The sequence below is a fragment of the Mastigoproctus giganteus genome, chromosome 13 (assembly GCF_048544385.1).
Source record: "Mastigoproctus giganteus isolate SK-2022 chromosome 13, ASM4854438v1, whole genome shotgun sequence".
In the NCBI taxonomy this organism is placed as follows: Eukaryota; Metazoa; Arthropoda; class Arachnida; order Uropygi; family Thelyphonidae; genus Mastigoproctus; species Mastigoproctus giganteus.
In genome coordinates, this window is record NC_143587.1 from 62,209,152 (window position 1) to 62,228,771 (window position 19,620).

The window sequence follows — 19,620 nt, forward strand, 5'->3', positions numbered from 1 at the left end:
GTGTGTGTGTGTGTGTGTGTGTGTGTGTGTGTGTGTGTGTGTGTGTGTGTGTGTGTGTGTTAAATATATTAACCTATTTTTAAAATATATTTAAAGATTATGTCTACTTTTTGTATTTTTTAATTCATTAGGTTAGAGGCTCTTTTGGGGTTATGACATAAAATTATATAGTCTACATGTAGAAGCAGTATATGTAGACAATATACTATTTATGTTGGGTTCATAGAGATGCATATGACCAACAAACTGATAGGTTTTGTAAGATAATTCTTATCTAATAAATGTAATTACGGTGAAAACTGTTCAGGACTGTTCAGGATTTTTTTAGTTTATAGATGAAAGAAATTCATGAAGATAACTTGTTTCAAGTTGTGATTAAGGAGATAATAGATATTTTAATTAAAAATATTGTTCAAAAATTTTTTTTTTTTTGCTTGACTACTTAAAAAATAAAATCTGCATTCCCATGAAATGTAAGAAATATTTGATCTTGCTATGATACCCATCATAACCTTAGACATGATCCATACTGCGTGACAGAAGAGGTGGAGAGATGCTGAAGCTTTGTTGTGGAGACCAAACATTTCTTTTGCCTCTTCAGTTAGGCTTCCATTAGGAAAAGTGGTGATACTGTAACATATGATGAGAATCTTCTACTACCTGGTATTACCTAATAATACAGAGGGTTTGCCATTCCTCTGTGTAGTGTAAATGCCATACCTAAACCACTGTTTACATTTGGTTTACTTCTGGAAGTGTGGGGGGGGGCACTTCCAACATACTAAGTGTAGTATTTTTACACCTTGTACATGGGAGATATGCCCAGGATTACTAACAGTCCCTATCAGTGTAAAGGGACAAACAAAAGATTTGATTGTTACAGATTAGGCTTTGTTGAAGTATGATGCACTTGACTCACAAGTGTGACCTGGATAGTTACTCCTTCAGAATTTTAAGACTCCCAATTGGCAGTCTTTCCTGTCATCATTGGAAAAATGACAAAGACAAATGTAAAGGACAAAAGAAGGATGAGCATAAATTAAGACAACTTTTGTGGACATCATAAACTGACCAGAGAGAGAGAGAGAGAAGCTCCTGCAATCATTAAAGCACACAGGCATCCACTCCACTCAAACATTCTAATTGTACTATATCTATGTTTCCAGCGCAGTCATGAAAATTGCCATTGTGTTTAGCATAGTGTGTAACATGTTTTGCTTTGAAGAGCTGTTTGTTTTCATCTGAAAAATCAAAACATTGTCTGAAATATGCTGTGTAATTTATGTATGAGTCAGTGAAACAATATGTATGAAGATCATTTAAAAAAATGTGTACAGATATGTATTTTTAAAAAAAGTTTTAGCATAGTTTGTAAGAATTAATACATGCTTAGTATGGTAATGCTCCACCATTTTGATAACACTTTGAAAGAAAAAAAAAACAAAAAAAAACCCACTCTGGTCCCACAACTAGTTATTTATAGCAGAATATTGCATTGTAGTTTTCTCTGGATCACTTTCATCTAGAGAAAACTACAAGGTTTCAGTTGGTAAAGAGTACCTCAGTACTCAAACTACTTAATGTTATGTCTGTATAAGCATATGCAATCATGGGTCAGTTTGCCTTTTCGTGTTTTATTGAGATGATAAACCACAATGAAAAATCATGTGTTTTTATTTATTTTTTATTCGACTGATGTTAAATTAACTTTTATTAATTTATTAACATTTGTAGTATCCATTTTGCAGAAATCTTCAAACAAATGCCTATTTAAATGAAGGCACATTAGGGAAAACGGTAAAATTTTTGTACACAATCTTAAGGTCTGTATTAATTGCATTTAAAATATTACTGTACGTGAGTTAGCAAAAGTTCCAGTTATATGCTACACATAAAAATTTAAGGCCAATATTTTAATTTCTTTATAGTCAAAATAAGCTCTTTGATTGATCCTCATAATAAGAAAAATGTACACATTTTTGTAAATTTCATAATTGGTTACTAAACTCGTGATATTGTCAGTTCAGAAGGTAGGGAGTTATGAAAATTTTATATCTAGAAAATCTTGAATTTGCATGTGGAGAATATTCTGCATCAATTTTTTTGCATAGAATCTATGCTATATATAATAAAGTTATAATTTACCAGATCTGATCAATTTTAACTGGAACAAAAAGGTTACTATTTTATCATATTTTTAAAGACTATTTTTTGATATCCTTAGGAAGTTATATCTTAAGAGTTTGTGAGAATTCCTAAGGAGGCCAGAGCTTTATATTAGATTATTTGGTACATCATCACAGTCTATAAAAAAAAAATTTTTATCCACAGGGACTAAATCAAGAGTGTCCATCATTTCCTGATAAAATTTAATAATTTTTTTAAAAAATTCATATACATATGATAATGTGCCAGTGTACACAGTTCATCATCATCATCACCCATTTTCAATCCACTGCAGAGTGAAGGCCTCTCCAGCAACTTTCCAGTTCCTTCTGTTTTGAACACTGGCCATCCATTTACTACCCACAAACTCATGAATTTCATCTATCCATCTCCACCTTTGTCTTCCAGATTTTCTTCTAGATCCTCTTGAGTACCATTCTATTATTTTCTTAGTCCATCTGTCATCTTGTCTTCAAGTTATGTGTCCTGCCCAAGACCATTTTAGTTCTTTAGTTTTGATAAGAATGTCCTTTACTTGAGTTTTCTGCCTAATCCATGTGTTTCTCTTCTTATCTAACAGTGTGATTCCCAATATAATTCATTCCATTCTTTGCTGTGTAGTTCTCAGTTTCTCTTCCATTCTTTTTAGTGAGTGCCCAAGTTTCACTTCCATAAGTCACGGTGGGGAGTATACATTGGTTCGTTATTTTACGTTTCAGACAAACTGGGATATTGCTCTTCAGTATGTGACTATATTTCCTGAATATTATCCATCCAAAATTTATTCTTCTCTTGACTTCCAGCCATTTATCATTATTATAGCTAATAACTTGTCCCAGATAAGTATATGACTCCACCTTTTCAATTACTGCTCCTTCAATCATTATTTCCCTTTCTGTGGCATATTTGTTCATCATTATTTTTGTTTTAGCCATATTCATCTTTAGTCCAAAATCCTTACCAACTGTGCATAACTGATTAAGATTTTCCTCTAATTCTTTGGGATTGGCTTATGACCACAATGTCATCTGCAAATCGTAAATGGTTTAGGTACTCTCCATTCACATTAACTCCTTTCTGCGACCAGTCTAATCTTCTGAAAGTTTCTTCAAGGTCAGCAGTAAACAGCTTCGGAGATATTGTGTCTCCTTGTTGAACTCCTTTCTCGATTTTAAATAATATATAATCATAATTTATAATCCTATAACTGTGTACACAGTTATAAAATTATAAATTATGACAAGTGCATATTCCTAATGTGCTGTACTGTGTCTGTCTCTGATTTGTCTAAACAAGCTCAAGAAAAATACAGAAATATTGGTGTCTTCAAAACATTACAGCCGACCGGGCTAGCCAGGTGGGTAAGGTGCCTGCCTGGAAACCTAAAGGTCACGGGTTTGAATCCCACCTTGGGCTTGAATCAGAGTAAAAATACAAAAATCTTGGGAGGTGCATTATGGCCACAGAATGAAATGTGCCAACAACTAACAAAAAAAAAATAATAAATAAAAGTTACACTGTAATCATTTGACTATTTTTCTATTACTTTGAAACTATAGACTGTAATGTTCACAATGTTGCTACATTACTTAGTCATAATTTTATATTAAACTAAGGAGAACACATCTTACATCTCTAATTTGCTTTGATGTTCTACATTTAAGCTATATTTTGTATAAAGTGATTTCAATTAGGTATGCTACTTAAGTGTACTTGTCTTATTTCAGTGTTGAATTTAAAATTTTACTACATTCTATTTCAATGTAACTGTTGTTTTTTGCTTATCAGGCAGATGTGTTCAATTTACACAGGGTGAGTATTAATTACAACTGATATGTAGTAAAGTTCATTTTATTAATTGCACTTCTTGATTGCATCTTTTTTTTATGTGCACTTCTTGATTACATTTTTTTATTTGCACTTCTTGATTGCATCTTTTTTTTTATCTGCACTTCTTGGTTGCATTTTTTTTATCTGCATTTGGTAATCTGCATGTTTTGAATACAGTGCCAGTGATATTAGCCTCATGATATTCTTGGCAATTTTTTAAAGCATATCTTTACACATTATTTGTTGCTTTTACTTGAAAAACAAAACTGTGTGATATGTTGCATGTGCATGAATTTACTGTTTTCTGAAGGGAGTAGTTGTGTTGATTTTGCACACAGAAGCTTAAATGTCTCAATAAGTGAAGTCCCTTGGTATTCTTGCATAACATTAAGATAACTTAGCAGAATTATATTTCAAGGTGATTTCCTTTTTTCATTAAGTCCAGCAGTATAAACTACTGAATTATAAGATAGGCAGATCTAGACAGAGTATTGGGGGGGGGGGGGAGATCAAATGGCAATTATTTATTTGGTTAATAGGAAATAACAAAATTGAATTTAGCTTGAATTTTTAACTAGTCATTATATAGTATATGTACAAAATGAATAGTTATCATACAACTTTACAATTTAATATAATATATACAATATTTGTTCCAATTTTTAATTTTTAACAGTTTTTATTGTTGTAAATTTTATGGTTTTTTGTTGTTATTATTGCTTTCAAAATAGGATAATATATATGACTGTAATACAGGCAACCCCCATATAACACAGTACTTTTACAACACAGTTTTACTCTAACACGATTGATAGATTGCAGCAATCCTCGCACAACACAGTACTTATATAATATGGTTATATAAGTACTACGTTCTTCTTCTTCCAGTCCCATAGTTCCCTGAGGAGCTGGTGTGGCCACCAACAAAATTCTCCAACTGCATCGATCATATGCTATACAAAAGTTCAATGATCCCATCCTTCCAGCTAGTTGTAGGTCTTCCTTTAACAGCAGTTTTTGGAGTTGATTTTGTTATGGTCTCTGTGGCATCAGATAATGTGGTGGTATGCCATTGCCATTGTAAGTACTAAGTTATATTATCTAAATTATGCCTAAGGAACTTAGGAATAATTTGGGTAACTGCCAATTTATTTAAAGAAGGATTTCTAAATTGTTTTGTGCCAGCAGTGGAAAACTATTTAAAGCGGAAAAATCTAGATTTCAAAGTTTTATTACTATTGGATAACGCGCCAGGACATTCAAAAGATTTAAGTCATCCAAAATGTTGAAGTAATGTTCCTACCACCTAATACAACTTCTTTAATTCAGCCATTAGATCAAGGCATTATATCTACCTTTAAAACTCATTACATCAGAAAATTGTTAAAATAGATTTTGGAAAAAATTGATTCCGAATCTATTGAAATGATGGAGGCATGTGGAAACATTTCTCAGTTGTGGACTGCATCAGATTCATAGCTTCATCGCTCAAAGAAGTAAAACCATCAACACGTGCATGTTGGAAAAATGTATGGCCAGAGTCAATTCATTAAGGAAATATGGTTGAACTGGCAGAAAATGGAATTGGTGCAATAGTAGAACTTGCTAAGTTGGTAGGAAGGGAAGATTTTGATGATACGACTACTGAAGACATTCAAGAATTACTGGTAGAAAATGAGGTTGGAAAAGCGGATTTGGTGGAAATGGTATCAGAGGTAAACCAGATCAATTCAGAGAATGATAGCATGGATTGAAGTTTCAAATTTTACACTGAAAAGCATGTGGGAAGGCATAAACTTAGCCAAGTAATTATAATCTTATTTTATGAATGCAGATCCTTTGAAAAAGGAGCACAAAGTTCAAAAGGCAGCTTAAAAATGCTTAGCTCCATACTATGAAATTTACAAAAATCTATCAAGCAAAAGCAAACAAACCCAGATTACTGATTTTTAAAGAGAGCAGAAGATACACGAAATCTAGATGCTGCAGAAGAAAACTCAGAAGCTGAAGATATTCTGCAACAGAGAACACGCTCTCATTTGATTGAAGAGGAAGAAAATTAAATGAATACACATTATCTGACATCTATACACAGTTTGTAAGACTATGATACATATATGTCAGTTATGTTCAGTTATTACTGTTTTTAATCAAAATTAAGTTTCGGTAGTTATAAAAAAAATGATGTAATTTGGTTAGCCTTTGGAACATAACCCCTCATTTTGAACTCGTTCTTAGTCCTGTATAACATGGTTTCGCATTACACAAGATTTTATAGGAACCTAACTACTGTGTTATACAAGGGTTACCTGTATTTAAAATAAAATTTTTTTTCTTTAATATCTAGTTCTAGTTTTCATATATCTAGAAGATAAGTGAAATATTCCAGATTGATTACATACAGATTAAGAATTTAGTTCAACTTTATCTGTATTTAAGTAAGAGAATTAGCGTTAAACCAGTCCTACTAACATTTTTCTGATATAAAATTGATATTTGATTTCTGTAAAATCAGAATTTCTCATGAAGTTATAATGATTAAGTTCATATGCATTAAAAAAATAAAATCTATCTTTAAGATATATCTTTTAAAAATGCTATTACTGACATTGTTAATAATATCAGCTAATATTATTAATTTTTAAAAATGATATTATATTCATTAATAAATTAGCTCAAGCACTTAAACTTTAACTGAAAAAATGCTGCTGTTTACTATTTTGAAGAGATTATTTAAACAGAACTGTTGTAATGTTTTAAGTAATTAAATGTAAAAAAACAGTTTTGTGCTTTTTATGTAGAATGATATGTGCTGTATGCATAAAGGTAAAGTGCAGCCATTATGAACCCACTGCAGGATGGAAGCCTCCACAATTCATGCTGAGGGAAATGGACCATAATCTGCCGTGTTGGTCCAGTGTGGGTTGGCAGATTGACCGTATTCAGCAGTCAGGGGGCTTGAATCCTGGTCTACTCAAAGAGCGTGTGCTACTGCACTCCTTCTCCTGACCACTCGGCTATGGCTGTATGCATACAGACAAATAAAAGAAATTCATACCTTAATAATTTCAAAAACTATTTTTATTAACTAAATAAAAAAAGATCATCATAATATTATATCTTTTTCATCATTAACTTTTTCTCATATGGCCTTATCTTTTTCTCATGTGGCCTTACAGGTCATCAAGATCCTTTGCTGCTGCCATAAGTGCTTTCCATACTTTTTAGTTCTCCAGCTCCATTCTACCATCACCTTTTACTCCTGGCTTTTCCAAGTCCCATTTAATGCAGTTGATCCACTTGTTTTAATAGCAGAGGTTCTTGTTATGAAAAAGGTGTCAGCATGATGGGTCCCAAAGTTGTTTACAGCAAATTCAAAACACACAAGAGTTGTTAAGCCAAGTGAACATTTGCATTGTTTTTAAGCAGATTCATAAAATTTTCTTGCAAGATTTGTGACAATGGATGAGATGTGGGTCTATCACTTTCAGTCAGAGACACAAAGGAGAGGCTAAACAGGGGGAATACAGCTCTTCTGCCTCTCCAAAGAAAGTCAAGTCAATTCTTTCTGTTGGTAAGGTGATGGCATCAGTTTTTTTTTTATGCCTATGGAGTATTGCTAGTGGATTACATTGAGAAAGGCCAGACAGTCACAGGGGCATATTACACAGACCTTATTGAGGAATATGCATGAAAACATCAAAAACTCAGCAGAGGAGTCGTATTCCACCAGGACAATGCACCTACTCACAAGTCTGTCATTTCCATGGCTGCAATGCATGAGTGTCTCTTTGAAAATTTTGAACTATTCCCCATATTTATCAGATCTAGCAACCTGTGACTTTCACCTGCTTCCTAATTTGAAAAAATACCTGGCTTGCATCCGTTTTTCCACAATGATATCCATGCTGCAGAGGATATATTCTTGGAGACCCAAAAGAAAACTTTCTTCGCACCTGCAATCAACAATTGCAACATCAGTTGCAAAGGTCTCTTGACTTCAAAGGGGACTACGTTGAAAAGTAACAGGATACCAGACTCCTCAAATAAACCCTTCATACTCAGTCCCTAAACATTTCAATGCCCCTTGTACTTGCATATCTCTTAGTAATGGTATTTTTAAGTGAGAACCATTTTTAAAAGCTGCTAAATAGACTTCTTATATTACTTAAAACATTATTGGTTTTTGTTAACCTTTTTTGTATATACATTCACACATGAGGAATTCTGTAGGGAAGTAGAGGCCAGAAGCTTATCAAATTCTAACAGGGAGCTAAGTGATTTTGTAATAACTGAGAGCAAAATGGAGGAGAAATTGTTGAAGTTAAACATACGAAAGGCACCCGGGATGAATGGGATCTATCCAGTATGAAAATTTTTATTTTTATTTCTCAGAGCAAACTAAACTAAAATTACAATTAATTAGCTTTTGGCTGAGTGGACAGCCTTCTTCAGATAGAAAAATACTTTGAATGGCAGTTGGAATAGAGATGTGCACTGCCAGGATGGTGCGTGAGGCGCGTGGCTAATTGTTTGAGGTTGATGTTTGTGGCTGTGACGTATGGTGGTGACGTGGCCAGCATTTGTCTATGGACAGAATTACTGTTTCTGTGATGGGGTTAACTTGACAACCACTGTTCCTGTTCAAAGAGGTATCCGAGCATTTTATGTGTAACGATTCCAACCAGGTGCGCCTTAGGTAATGGTGGGACCTGTCCACGACCACAACATCGCGGTGTGGGTCAATGTCGTGGTGGGTTGTCCAGACATGCTCGATGATAGCTGAGTGTTCCACATCTGCCAAACGGATCACCCTTTTATGCTCTGAGAGACGTTTCTCGAGTCGACGTCCAGTCTCTCCAAAGTAGCAGCTAGTGCAGTCACGGCAAGAGATGCGATAGACCAAACCGCTCGGTAGAAGGGTGGGGACGGGTGTTTTTACGTTGGAAATGAGAGAATGCAGTTTCTTGCCTGGGAGTTGGATGCACTTTATCCCATGTGATTTTAGGATTCTACCGATCTGTTGTGACAGGTTGGGGTAGTATGGGATAAATGCCCTCGTGGATGACTCGTCACTGTTGCCGTTGCTGTTGGTCGTCACGTTGTCGCATGCCTGTAGATCACACCTGTCAAGGATGTCGATGGGGTAGCCACACCTCGTAAGGTCTACTTTGACCCTGGTGATCTCTTTGCGTCTTTCATCTGCGGAGCTGGAGTGTATCCAGGCGCGAGTTAGCAAGGTTCGGGCAGTGGAGAGGAGGTTGCCCCGCGCATGTGCTGCCGGAAGTTGGTAAATTGGCCAGCACACATAGGTTTACAATAAACTGTCATCTTCAAGCATGTGTCTTCGCGCCGGACGAGGGTATCTAGGTATGGAATAGTGTTGTTTGACTCCAGGTCAATCGTGAATTTTTATGAAGGGCGATAGTGAGTTGAGGTGGGTTAGGAGTCACTGACCTGAGTCTCTAGGGATAACTACGAACACATCGTCTACATAGCGACACCAAAAGGCGATGTGATCTGGTGCGTGTGTAAACGCATGTCCCTCTAACTCCTCCATCACGATGTTTGCTGTGACCGAACTGACAGGGGAACCCATGGCTGTGCCATGTACCTGCTGGTAGATTGAGTCATTAAACACGATTGCACCCCCTGTTAAGCACAGTCTGAGGGCGGTGGAAATGTCATCAGGTGTCAGTCTAGTTCTGTCGCTAAGGGTTTCATCATTGTCTAAGAGTTGTTTTGCACAAGAGATGGCAAGTTCCACTGGGATGGAGGTAAAGAGTGATATTACATCGAACGATGCCATGACTTGATCTTGTGAGATGGATATAGTGTGGATCCTTTCTATGAACTCAATACTGTTGGAGACGGTGTAGGTGGTCTTGCCAACTAGAGGAGAAAGAAGCCTCGAGACAAACTTGGACAACTCGTAAGTCGGTGATCCACAGCAGGATACAATTGGTCTTAGTGGTGTGTCTTCTTTGTGTACCTTCGACAGGCCATAAAACCGTGGGATCTGACACCTGGAGGCACGGAGGTGATTACGGGTTGACTGCGTTATTTTCACCTGTTTGAGCCAACTGTTGATGAGGATATTTACCTCTGACTCCCATCGTTCCAATACTCTGTTGGGGTTAACGGTTAAGGGTTTGTAGACGGAAGTGTGTCGTAAAAGCAGTAAGGCTTTCGCCATGTAATCAGCATGGTTCATTACAACTGTACGACGCAAAGAGATCACCAGGGTCAAAGTAGACCTTACGAAGTGTGGCTACCCCATCAACATCCTTGACAGGTGTGATCTACAGGCACGCGACAACGTGACGACCAACAGCAACGGCAACAGTGACGAGTCATCCACGAGGGCATTTATCCCATACTACCCCAACCTGTCACAACAGATCGGTAGAATCCTAAAATCACATGGGATAAAGTGCATCCAACTCCCAGGCAAGAAACTGCGTTCTCTCATTTCCAACGTAAAAACACCCATCCCCACCCTTCTACAGAGTGGTTTGGTCTATCGCATCTCTTGCCGTGACTGCACTAGCTGCTACTTTGGAGAGACTGGACGTCGACTCGAGAAACGTCTCTCAGAGCATAAAAGGGCGATCCGTTTGGCAGATGTGGAACACTCAGCTATCGCTGAGCATGTCTGGACAACCCACCATGACATTGACCCACACCGCGATGTTGTGGTCGTGGACAGGTCCCACCATTACCTAAGGCGCACCTGGTTGGAATCGTTACACATAAAATGCTCGGATACCTCTTTGAACAGGAACAGTGGTTGTCAAGTTAACCCCATCACAGAAACAGTAATTCTGTCCATAGACAAACGCTGGCCACGTCACCACCATATGTCACAGCCACAAACATCAACCTCAAACAATTAGCCACGCGGCTCACGCACCATCCTGGCAGTGCACATCTCTATTCCAACTGCCATTCAAAGTATTTTTCTATCTGAAGAAGGCTGTCCACTCAGCTGAAAGCTAATTAATTGTAATTTTAGTTTAGTTTGCTCTGAGAAATAAAAATAAAAATTTTCGTAGTATGAATCCAGAGCATGTAGGCCTCTTTCATTATATTCGGGATCTATGCAGTTAAAATAAAGGAGGCAGCAAAGGAAGTAAATAAACTGTTAGCCATAATTAGGAGAGCATCCTTGAATTCAAGGGAGGTCCCTATGGACTGGAGATATGCAAATATATCCCCAATTCAAAAAGGGGATCAAAGCGTGACACAAGTAATTAAAGACCTGACCTGTTAGTTTAACTTCTGTTCAGGGGAAAATAATGGAGTCACTGGTTAAAGAAGCATTGCAGGATCATCTAGTCAAGATTGCAGTTATAGTTCAGACACAGCACGGATTTGTTAAGGGGAAATCTTGTTTGACCAATTTGATTGTAAACAACGATGTAGTCACAAAGAAACTGGATGCAAAAAATAATGGGTGCCTCCATAGTCAGGTGGGCAGGATCAGCAGTGCATAGCACACGCTTCTTGATTAGATGGGGGTTCGAGCCCGTGCCCACTAAATACGGAGGATGCGGAAAGGTCAGGGAATGACCACCGCATATCCCCAGAGCAATATGGCCTTGGTTGCTAAATGCTCCTAAAAACCAAATAATAACAACAACAACAGCAAAAAATAATTTTGATATCATATACTTAGATTTCAGGAAATCTTTTGATGCTGTTGCACATGGAAGACTGCTATACAAATTGGAGCGGTATGGCATTAAGGGCAAGTTGCTGAAATGGATAAAGGGCTGGTTGAGTGGGAGATGGTAGAGAGTGGTAATAAATAGACACTGCTGTTTGTGGACTAATATTATTAGCAGAGTCCCCCAGGGTTTGATGTTTGGCCCATTGTTGTTTTGTGTATTTATTAATGATATTGATGAAGGTATATCAGGCTTAATGTTCAAGTTTGCAGATGATACAAAGGTTGGCAGGGGTTGTTAATGACAGTAATGACAATATGCTACTGCAACAGGATCTAGAAAAGTTAGGTAGATGGGCTGAGAAGTGGTAACTGAAGTTTAATATTGACAAATGCAAATACTGCATATGGGTAGCAGTAACCCAAAAGAAACGTACCGTGTGGTAATACACTCAGGGAGGTGGAGAATGAAAAAGTCCTGGGGGTAATTGTGCAGTCGAATATGAAGTTTTCTGAGCAGTGCAGATGGGCTGCCAGAGCAGGTCATGGAGTTTTGACAATGATATACACTGTATAGGAATTTTGCTAGCAGAGACAAGGAGGTGATTATCCCCTTGTATAAGGCAATGGTCAGGCCACACCTTGAGTACTACATACTGGTCTGGAGGCCTCATTTTAGAAGGATGTAGAGTGGTTAGAACAAGTACAGAGAATGGCAGTGAGATTGGTGAGGGAAACAATGGGTTGTTCTTACCAAAAAAGGCTTAAGTTCTGCAAAATGCAGCATCTGGAGACCAGGTACCTGTGCAGTGGTCTGATTGAGGTGTATAAGGCCTTGAATGGTTTGAGCAAGCTTAACGCTGATGGGATTCTTTCTCTTGGTCATATTAGGCACCTGAGGGGATATAAAATTCAAATTGAGGAAAGATAGTTGTAAAATAGATAAGCGGAAATTTGCCTTTAGCCACTGAGTGGTTGATTGCTGTAACAAACTTCCATCAGTCATTGTGGAAGTTGATAGCGAATTGGTTAGTACAATCGCATCAGTTTAATTCATAACCATCTGCCAATGTAGTTAAATTGGCATTGTTTAAATTATATCTCATATTGTGAATTGAGGGAAAACCATGGTGCCGATAGACAAAAAGAAAAAAAAAAAAATTGTGAATACCTTCACAAAGAGTTGCCATAATATTGTATTACCTTGAACAAGTAATGCTTTACCAGTGAAAACTAATGTTACTTATTAGTTATTCTCGGCAGATCTCACCACACAGATGGCACTGTTTCTAGGCTTATTGGCCCCTCTTTTTGTTGGTTGGGCAGGCACTATTGAAACACCAGGGTACCTGGTGTTTCAATAGTGACAGCCCAGTTATGAAGTATAACTCCATAATATGAGAGATGCCTGATAGTGTACAATAGTATAGACTATAAAATATTTAAGGGCAAGAGCCTCAAGCTACGTGGTAGAATTTCTAACATATAGGTTAGTGCAATTGCATCATTTTAATTCATAGTCATCTACCAAAGTAGTTAAATTGGCAACATTTTAAAAACTATGCCAATTTAACTACTGATTTTAAATGTACCCACCAAACCCACCCACTGGATAGAGGCCAATAAACCTCAAAACAGTGCCATCTGGGTGGCGGTATCCGCTGAGAACATTAATCTTTTCCACTGGTGAAGCGTTACTTATTCGAGGTAGTACAATATCATGGCAATTCATGAAGGTATTCGCAATATGAGATATAATTAAAATTATGCCAATTTAATTACTTTAGTAGGTGGCTACGATAGTTAGGGAAGGATGTTACATGGTTGTTTTCCATTAAGATTATTACTATATTTAATATCACTCTTATACCATGTGAAATTAATAATATAGTTTATTAAGCTATTCGCCTAATCTACTGTACATTAAGGTAATGTTTCAGGTATCTTACTGAGACCCATCAGACCTTAATTTATAGTAGTTTATACATTAATTTATTTATACATTACCATAATGTATAGTAGTACAGCCAAATAGGGTAATAAACTATATTATTAATTTCATGTGGTATAAGAGTGGTATTAAACATAGTAATAATCTATGGCTATGAATTAAACTGATGCAAGTGCACTAACCTATACGTTAGTCATTCTACCATGTAGCTTGAGGCTCTTGCCCTTAAATACTTTATAGGAAGTTGATAGCTTAAATAAATTCAAGGAAGAACTGAGAAACATTTGGAGTGAATGGATGGGTGAAAATGGAAGGGTTTTTTTTTTTTTTTTTTGGTTGATGCTGTATAAGCTTGCTTTCTTGCATCATATGCCTCTCTGGCGCCTCCGTAGCCAGGTGGGAAGGAGCAGCAGTGCGGAGCAAAAGCTTCTTGATTAGACCGGGGTTCGACCCGTCACCACTAAATACGGAGGATGCGGAAAGGTCAGGGAATGACCACCACATTTCCTGGAGCAATATGGCCTTAGCTGCTAATGCTCCTAAAAACCAAAATAACAATCATATGCCTCTACTAATGCTAATTTCAGCAAAGCTTTTGATACTGTTCCCCATGAAAGGTTGCTATACAAATTGGAGCAGAATGGCTTTAGAAGCAAGTTACTGCTGTAAATAAAGGGATGATTGAGTGGCAGAAGGCAGGGAATGTACACTGCTCTTCTTGGACTAATCTGTGGAATCCTTCAGGGTTTAGTGCTGTGCCTCTTATGGTTTATAATATTTATTAATGATATTGATGAAGGCATATAAAGCTTATTATCTAACTTTGCAGATGATACAAAGGTTGGCAGGGTGGTTAATGACATAAATCAAGGCATACTATTTCAGCAAGACCTAAGTAATTAGGGCAGATGGGTTGATAAATGGTGATTGAGGTTAAAATTTGGTAAATGCAAGGGCAAATACACTGGGAGCAGTAATCCCAGATTAAAATACCAATTATGTGACACCCACACTGGAGGCAGTGGAGAAAGTAAAAGAGCTGGGGAAATTTTATAGTCTGGTATGAAGTTTGTTTTCCGAGTGGTGTAGACAGGCTGCTAGGACAGCTCATGGGGTTCTGTAAATGATATAGAGGAATTTTTCCAGAAGGGACAAGATGATTGTCCTGTTATATAAGGCAGTGCTTAAGATTCATCTTGAGTACTGCATATAGGTCTGGAAGCCTCATTTTAGGAAGGATGTGGATCTCTTGCATAAGCTGTGTTGAAGAGCAACTAGATTAGTCAGGGACACAAAAGGGCACTCTTACCATTAAAGAATTCAGTTCTGAAAATTGGAGCATCTGGAAACTAAGCAATGTTATGGAGGGGGCCTGATCAAGGCACTTAAGGCCTTAAATGGATTGAGTAAATTAAATGCAGATGGCATACTAACTCTTGCTCAAATGACACACATAAGGGAACATGAATTTAAATTGAAAAAGGATGGATGTAGGATAGAGGTAAGAATTTTCTTTCAGGCAGAGAGTGATTGATTTTTGGAACCAACTGCCACCTTGTTGTGGGTGTGGATAGTTTAATAAATTTAAGAAAGAATTAGACAAATTGTTAGAAAGGATAGACAAATGAGATGGGTAGATTTTTATTTTTGGCTGATATTATAAAGCTTTTTTTTTTCATCATTTGCTATTACTAATACTACAATGTAAATTCAATTGTCTAATTTTAAAAAAAGTGATATTGTAAGCTGGTGAATAAGATATATGAGAAGTACACGAGTGTCTCTGTATTGATAAATACAGAGAAAGTGAGTGTTATTTACATGGATTAAATGTGGTTTAACAGCTCAGGTTAAAAAAAAAAAACGGCAAACTGAGAATGTCAGTCCATCAATTGACAGTAGGCTACTTCCAATCTCTGAAAGCAAAGATGTCCACTTAATTATATTCCATGCAAGAAGGTTAGGATTTGTTGAAAGTGGGCTTCTAATATATAAAGCTAACCAGACAACAGTAGATTATCACAAAGAAGTAAACATAAAAATAATTTAATACCAAACCTGCTATCTAACAGTGTGTTACTCATTGACATGCTCCATACCTTAATATTTTAGATGAGAAATGCTCTGTACTTAATTCCAAAAAGAATTATAACAAAGAGGGCTTCATAAAACCAAAATACTGTTCGCTTCAGGCATGTTATATGAACTATATAGCTTATACCCCAGATCATTATTTGGAACTATAGGTGTAGTTCTGAAATAATGAACCTGCTTGACCCTTTGGTTAATGATTAAAAATCTGAATTTTTTTTCTTAGCTTCCTAAATATAAACAAACTTTTACTGCAATAGTTCCTGAATTTTTTTTTTTTTAGTTTTTGCAGAGTAATTAAATGCATACATCTGTTACGTGCAGTACCACCATCAATGCTTCCCGTGGCTTTCTGACCAAAAGATGTTAGAAGAATTCTGAACAATCTTGATATCAAGAAAGCTTCACAATGGCATTTCTCCATTTGTTCTCAGAACTTTCACCTATTCTATGCTGCCTTTTTACACTTTCTTATTCCACTGCTGTTTTTCCTTCTTAAAAATTAACACATCCATCCAATTCCTAAAAGGGGTGACAAATTACTTCCGTCCAATTCAATATCATCTGATTGTCCTTACCTCTACTCTTTCCAAAGCAGTGAAAAGAGGTTGATCTACTGGTAATATTCAGGTCTACATTGCTGATCTTTGAACAAATTCTATGGAAAAGTTCATATTAGTATTAATGGCTAAATCAGTAGCCCTCAACAATGTTCATCAGCACCATGGCAACCCAATCTTTTTTTGGTTGCCTGCAAGAAGAAATCACAGTGAATAATGAAGGTTGCAACATGATTAGGGCTGTACATAAGATTATATAGGCCTCCGTAGCCGAGTGGTCAGGAGCGGGAGTGCAGTAGCACACGCTCTTTGAGTAGACTGGAGTTCAAGCCCCTGATTGCTGAATACGGTCGATCTGCCAACCCGCACTGGACCAGCGTAGCAGATTATGCAGTAGTGGTATTGCACTGGTTGATGTTGAGGAGGCTTCCATCCTGCAGTGGGTTGATAATGGCTGTTTTTTTTTTTTTTTTTTTAAGATTATAAATGCACAAGATTAGCATTCGCATTAGTTGAGGCATACGATGCAAGAAAGAAAACTTATGCAGCATCAGCCTGAAAACACCCCCTCCCATTTCACCCATCCATTCACTCCAAATCCGACCTAGCTCAGCCTTAAATTTATTTAAGCTATCAACTTCCACAACAACAGATAGAAGTATGTTCCAGTAATCAACTATCTGCTGGCTAAAGGCAAATTTAATCAGCACACTGTGTGTCATCTATTCTACAACTGTCTTTCCTCAATTTGAATCTGTGTCCCCTCAGGTTCATAATCTGAGCAAGAGGAATAATCCCATAAGCATTGAGCTTGCTCAACCCGTTAGACCTTATACACCTCAATCAGATCACCTCACAGAGCTGTACCCTTGAAATGTAAGGAAGTTTGGATCTCACCATGGTGTTCATCATAACCTCAAAGGTCATCAATCATACTGCATGATGGAAGAGATGGGGCAGGGTTGCCTGAAACTTTTCTCTGGAGACTAAACATGGGTTCCACCATTTCAAGTCTCCAATAAGCAAAGTGGTGGTATTGCACTGGTTGATGAGAGTCATCTACCACCTAGTATTGTCTGGTAACACGAAGGGGTGGCATTCCTACGTGTGGTGTGGGTGCCACACCTCGACCTCTGCTTATGTTGGCTCACACCTGGGTGGTCACATACAGTGTGCTTGCGCATGGGGGTTACATCCAGGATTACTAACAGTCCCACCATCGTGAAGGTGCAAGCAGAGGATTTGACTGTCACAGATCGTCCAGACTTTTCCAAAATTAGGTCCACTTGACTTGAGCGTCATCCAAATATCAGTTCCATCAGCATTTTAGACTCCCAGGTAGCAAGTACAGCTTGTCTGGCATATTTGAGAGAATATCTGTGACAGCCTCAAGGACCAAGGATAAATTGATCCTACTGTATAGAATTTAAAAACTGTCTGAGACCACTGTAGTCACCTTTACTAAAGCAAAAACCCTTCCCTTTACTCCTGATGGTAGTTAACTGTTTGAGTAAATCCCCCATCAGCACACTGTGATCACTGCCACCTAGTGGTAGATGTGTTAATGATAGCAAAATCCCCCCCCCTCCCCTCTCCTCAAAGAAATTCAGGTTTTTTGTCCATCAAAAGAGACAACTGACCAGAGAAGAACATGTAATTTGTGTGCATAATACATGTCGGTAGATGAGGTAATTCTTGAATAGCTCTAATATGACAGTTTTTTTTTATCCATGTGCTAATTCATATCAGTGTTTTTATAAGTAGTAGTTTACTTACTGGTGGAATGTTATTATCATGTAATGTGCACTATGCATCTAGACAGGGAATACTGCTTAGCAGTTGTTACTAGCAAGCTTGTGAGAACACAGAATGACTGTGCATGGAATGTGGGCTGTACTACCATATAATGTTGTTTTCTCTTGCAATTTGCAGTTTATTATACTTGGAGTTCTTTGTGTATTAATTGTGCCACTTTTTGCCCCAAATTGCGTGGTTGGTGGTGCTGATCTCTCAAATGTGCCCATAGGTACAAAAACATTGGGAAGTAAATGAAGGAAGGAAGCAGAGTTTTTCTGCATCTATCAAAAAAAAAAAAAAAAAACCAGAACACCTGCCCTTCCCCATCACCAAGAAATGGCTATCCAGTTCAGTGTTGAACTTTACTAAACTGTCAACCTTGATCACCACTGTGGCAAGCAAATCATTCTATGGTTCTATAACATGCTAACCAAAAGTAAACTTCATGAGATCCAGCCTCTGGTACTTCCCAAAATTTTGTATTTGTGCTCCCTGGTTCTTTCTCTTCTGCCAGTGAAAATGTATATCCCTTGTCCATTTACAAATTCACTTTAGGGCCTTATATATCTTTATCAGATCCCTCCCCCAAAGATATCCAGTTTCCAATATTGCAGTTGGGACTTTCTAAGTTGCTCTTCATATGGACATTGATATCTCTTGCCAATCTGGTTGCCCTTCTTTGAACCCTTTCTAGAAGTCTCTAGCTGCCTTTTTAAACCGCATGGAAAATTTCCTCTCTGATTGAATCGTGATCCACTAAGTCTTTTTTTCACCTGAATCAATTTTAACTCTTGGATTTCTGTTCCTTAGATGCAAAACCTTACATTTAAAAGCATTAACATGTTCACTGCTTCCTTACACAAATATGTGGCACCAGACCCTGCCAAGGTACATGGCTTTAAGGGTTAAAAGCAGGGGCAGCTTGTTGATAGGCACTGTGGAACTGCAGCACCCCCAGATTTTTAAATCTAAATATGTATTCAACAGAGTTATATGAAATTTTGTGAAGAACAATGCAATGCAATGAATATCTTTATTAACAGGTCCTGCATATAGTATACACATCCTCTATTTCCAATAATCATTTCAATAATAAACAAATAAAAACACGAAATTGTTTTCAACATTGAAGTTTTAACAGTAGGTGGAACTGTGCACTACACAGTTCCACATTTTGGCCCCAGTGGTTGAGTCAATGCCTAATTGGCAGGTTTCCAATATGCATTTTTTAGAGTTGATAAAATGAGTCAAAGGAACTGCGGAGCGAGCAGTGCTGATTTGAACAGTGCACCAAACTTGAATGAAAAAGTTATTAATCTATTTTCAACAAATAGATTAATAGATAAAAACCGAAGAATGGATTTTATTTTGAATAAAATTTCAAGATTACCCAAGTCTGTTAATGGTGAGTGTCCAGTTAATGTTTTGTAATATTTTTAACTTGCTTATTATTATTACCATCTATGTCTACGTCTTATAACCAAGGCAATTTAATGTAACTTTAAGAAGCAGCACCCCATACATCAGTCATGGGCCACCACTGGTTAAAAGTTGAT

The 19,620-nt window shown here is 37.2% G+C and overlaps 1 protein-coding gene across 4 annotated transcripts in view; it reads left to right on the forward strand.

Annotated features, from left to right (window-relative positions):
• LOC150076113 (Na(+)/H(+) exchanger beta-like) overlaps window positions 1-19,620 on the forward strand; it is a 493,086-nt gene that overhangs the window by 454,320 nt on the left and 19,146 nt on the right. For 3 of the 4 annotated variants that reach the window (XM_090387862.1, XM_090387861.1, XM_090387864.1), the window contains one exon: window positions 3,955-3,978. The exons of the other annotated variant lie outside the window; for it this stretch is intronic. In XM_090387862.1, the coding sequence (XP_090243988.1) occupies window positions 3,955-3,978 (24 nt within the window). The remainder of the gene's footprint in view (window positions 1-3,954; window positions 3,979-19,620) is intronic. 4 annotated transcript variants of the gene reach the window in all.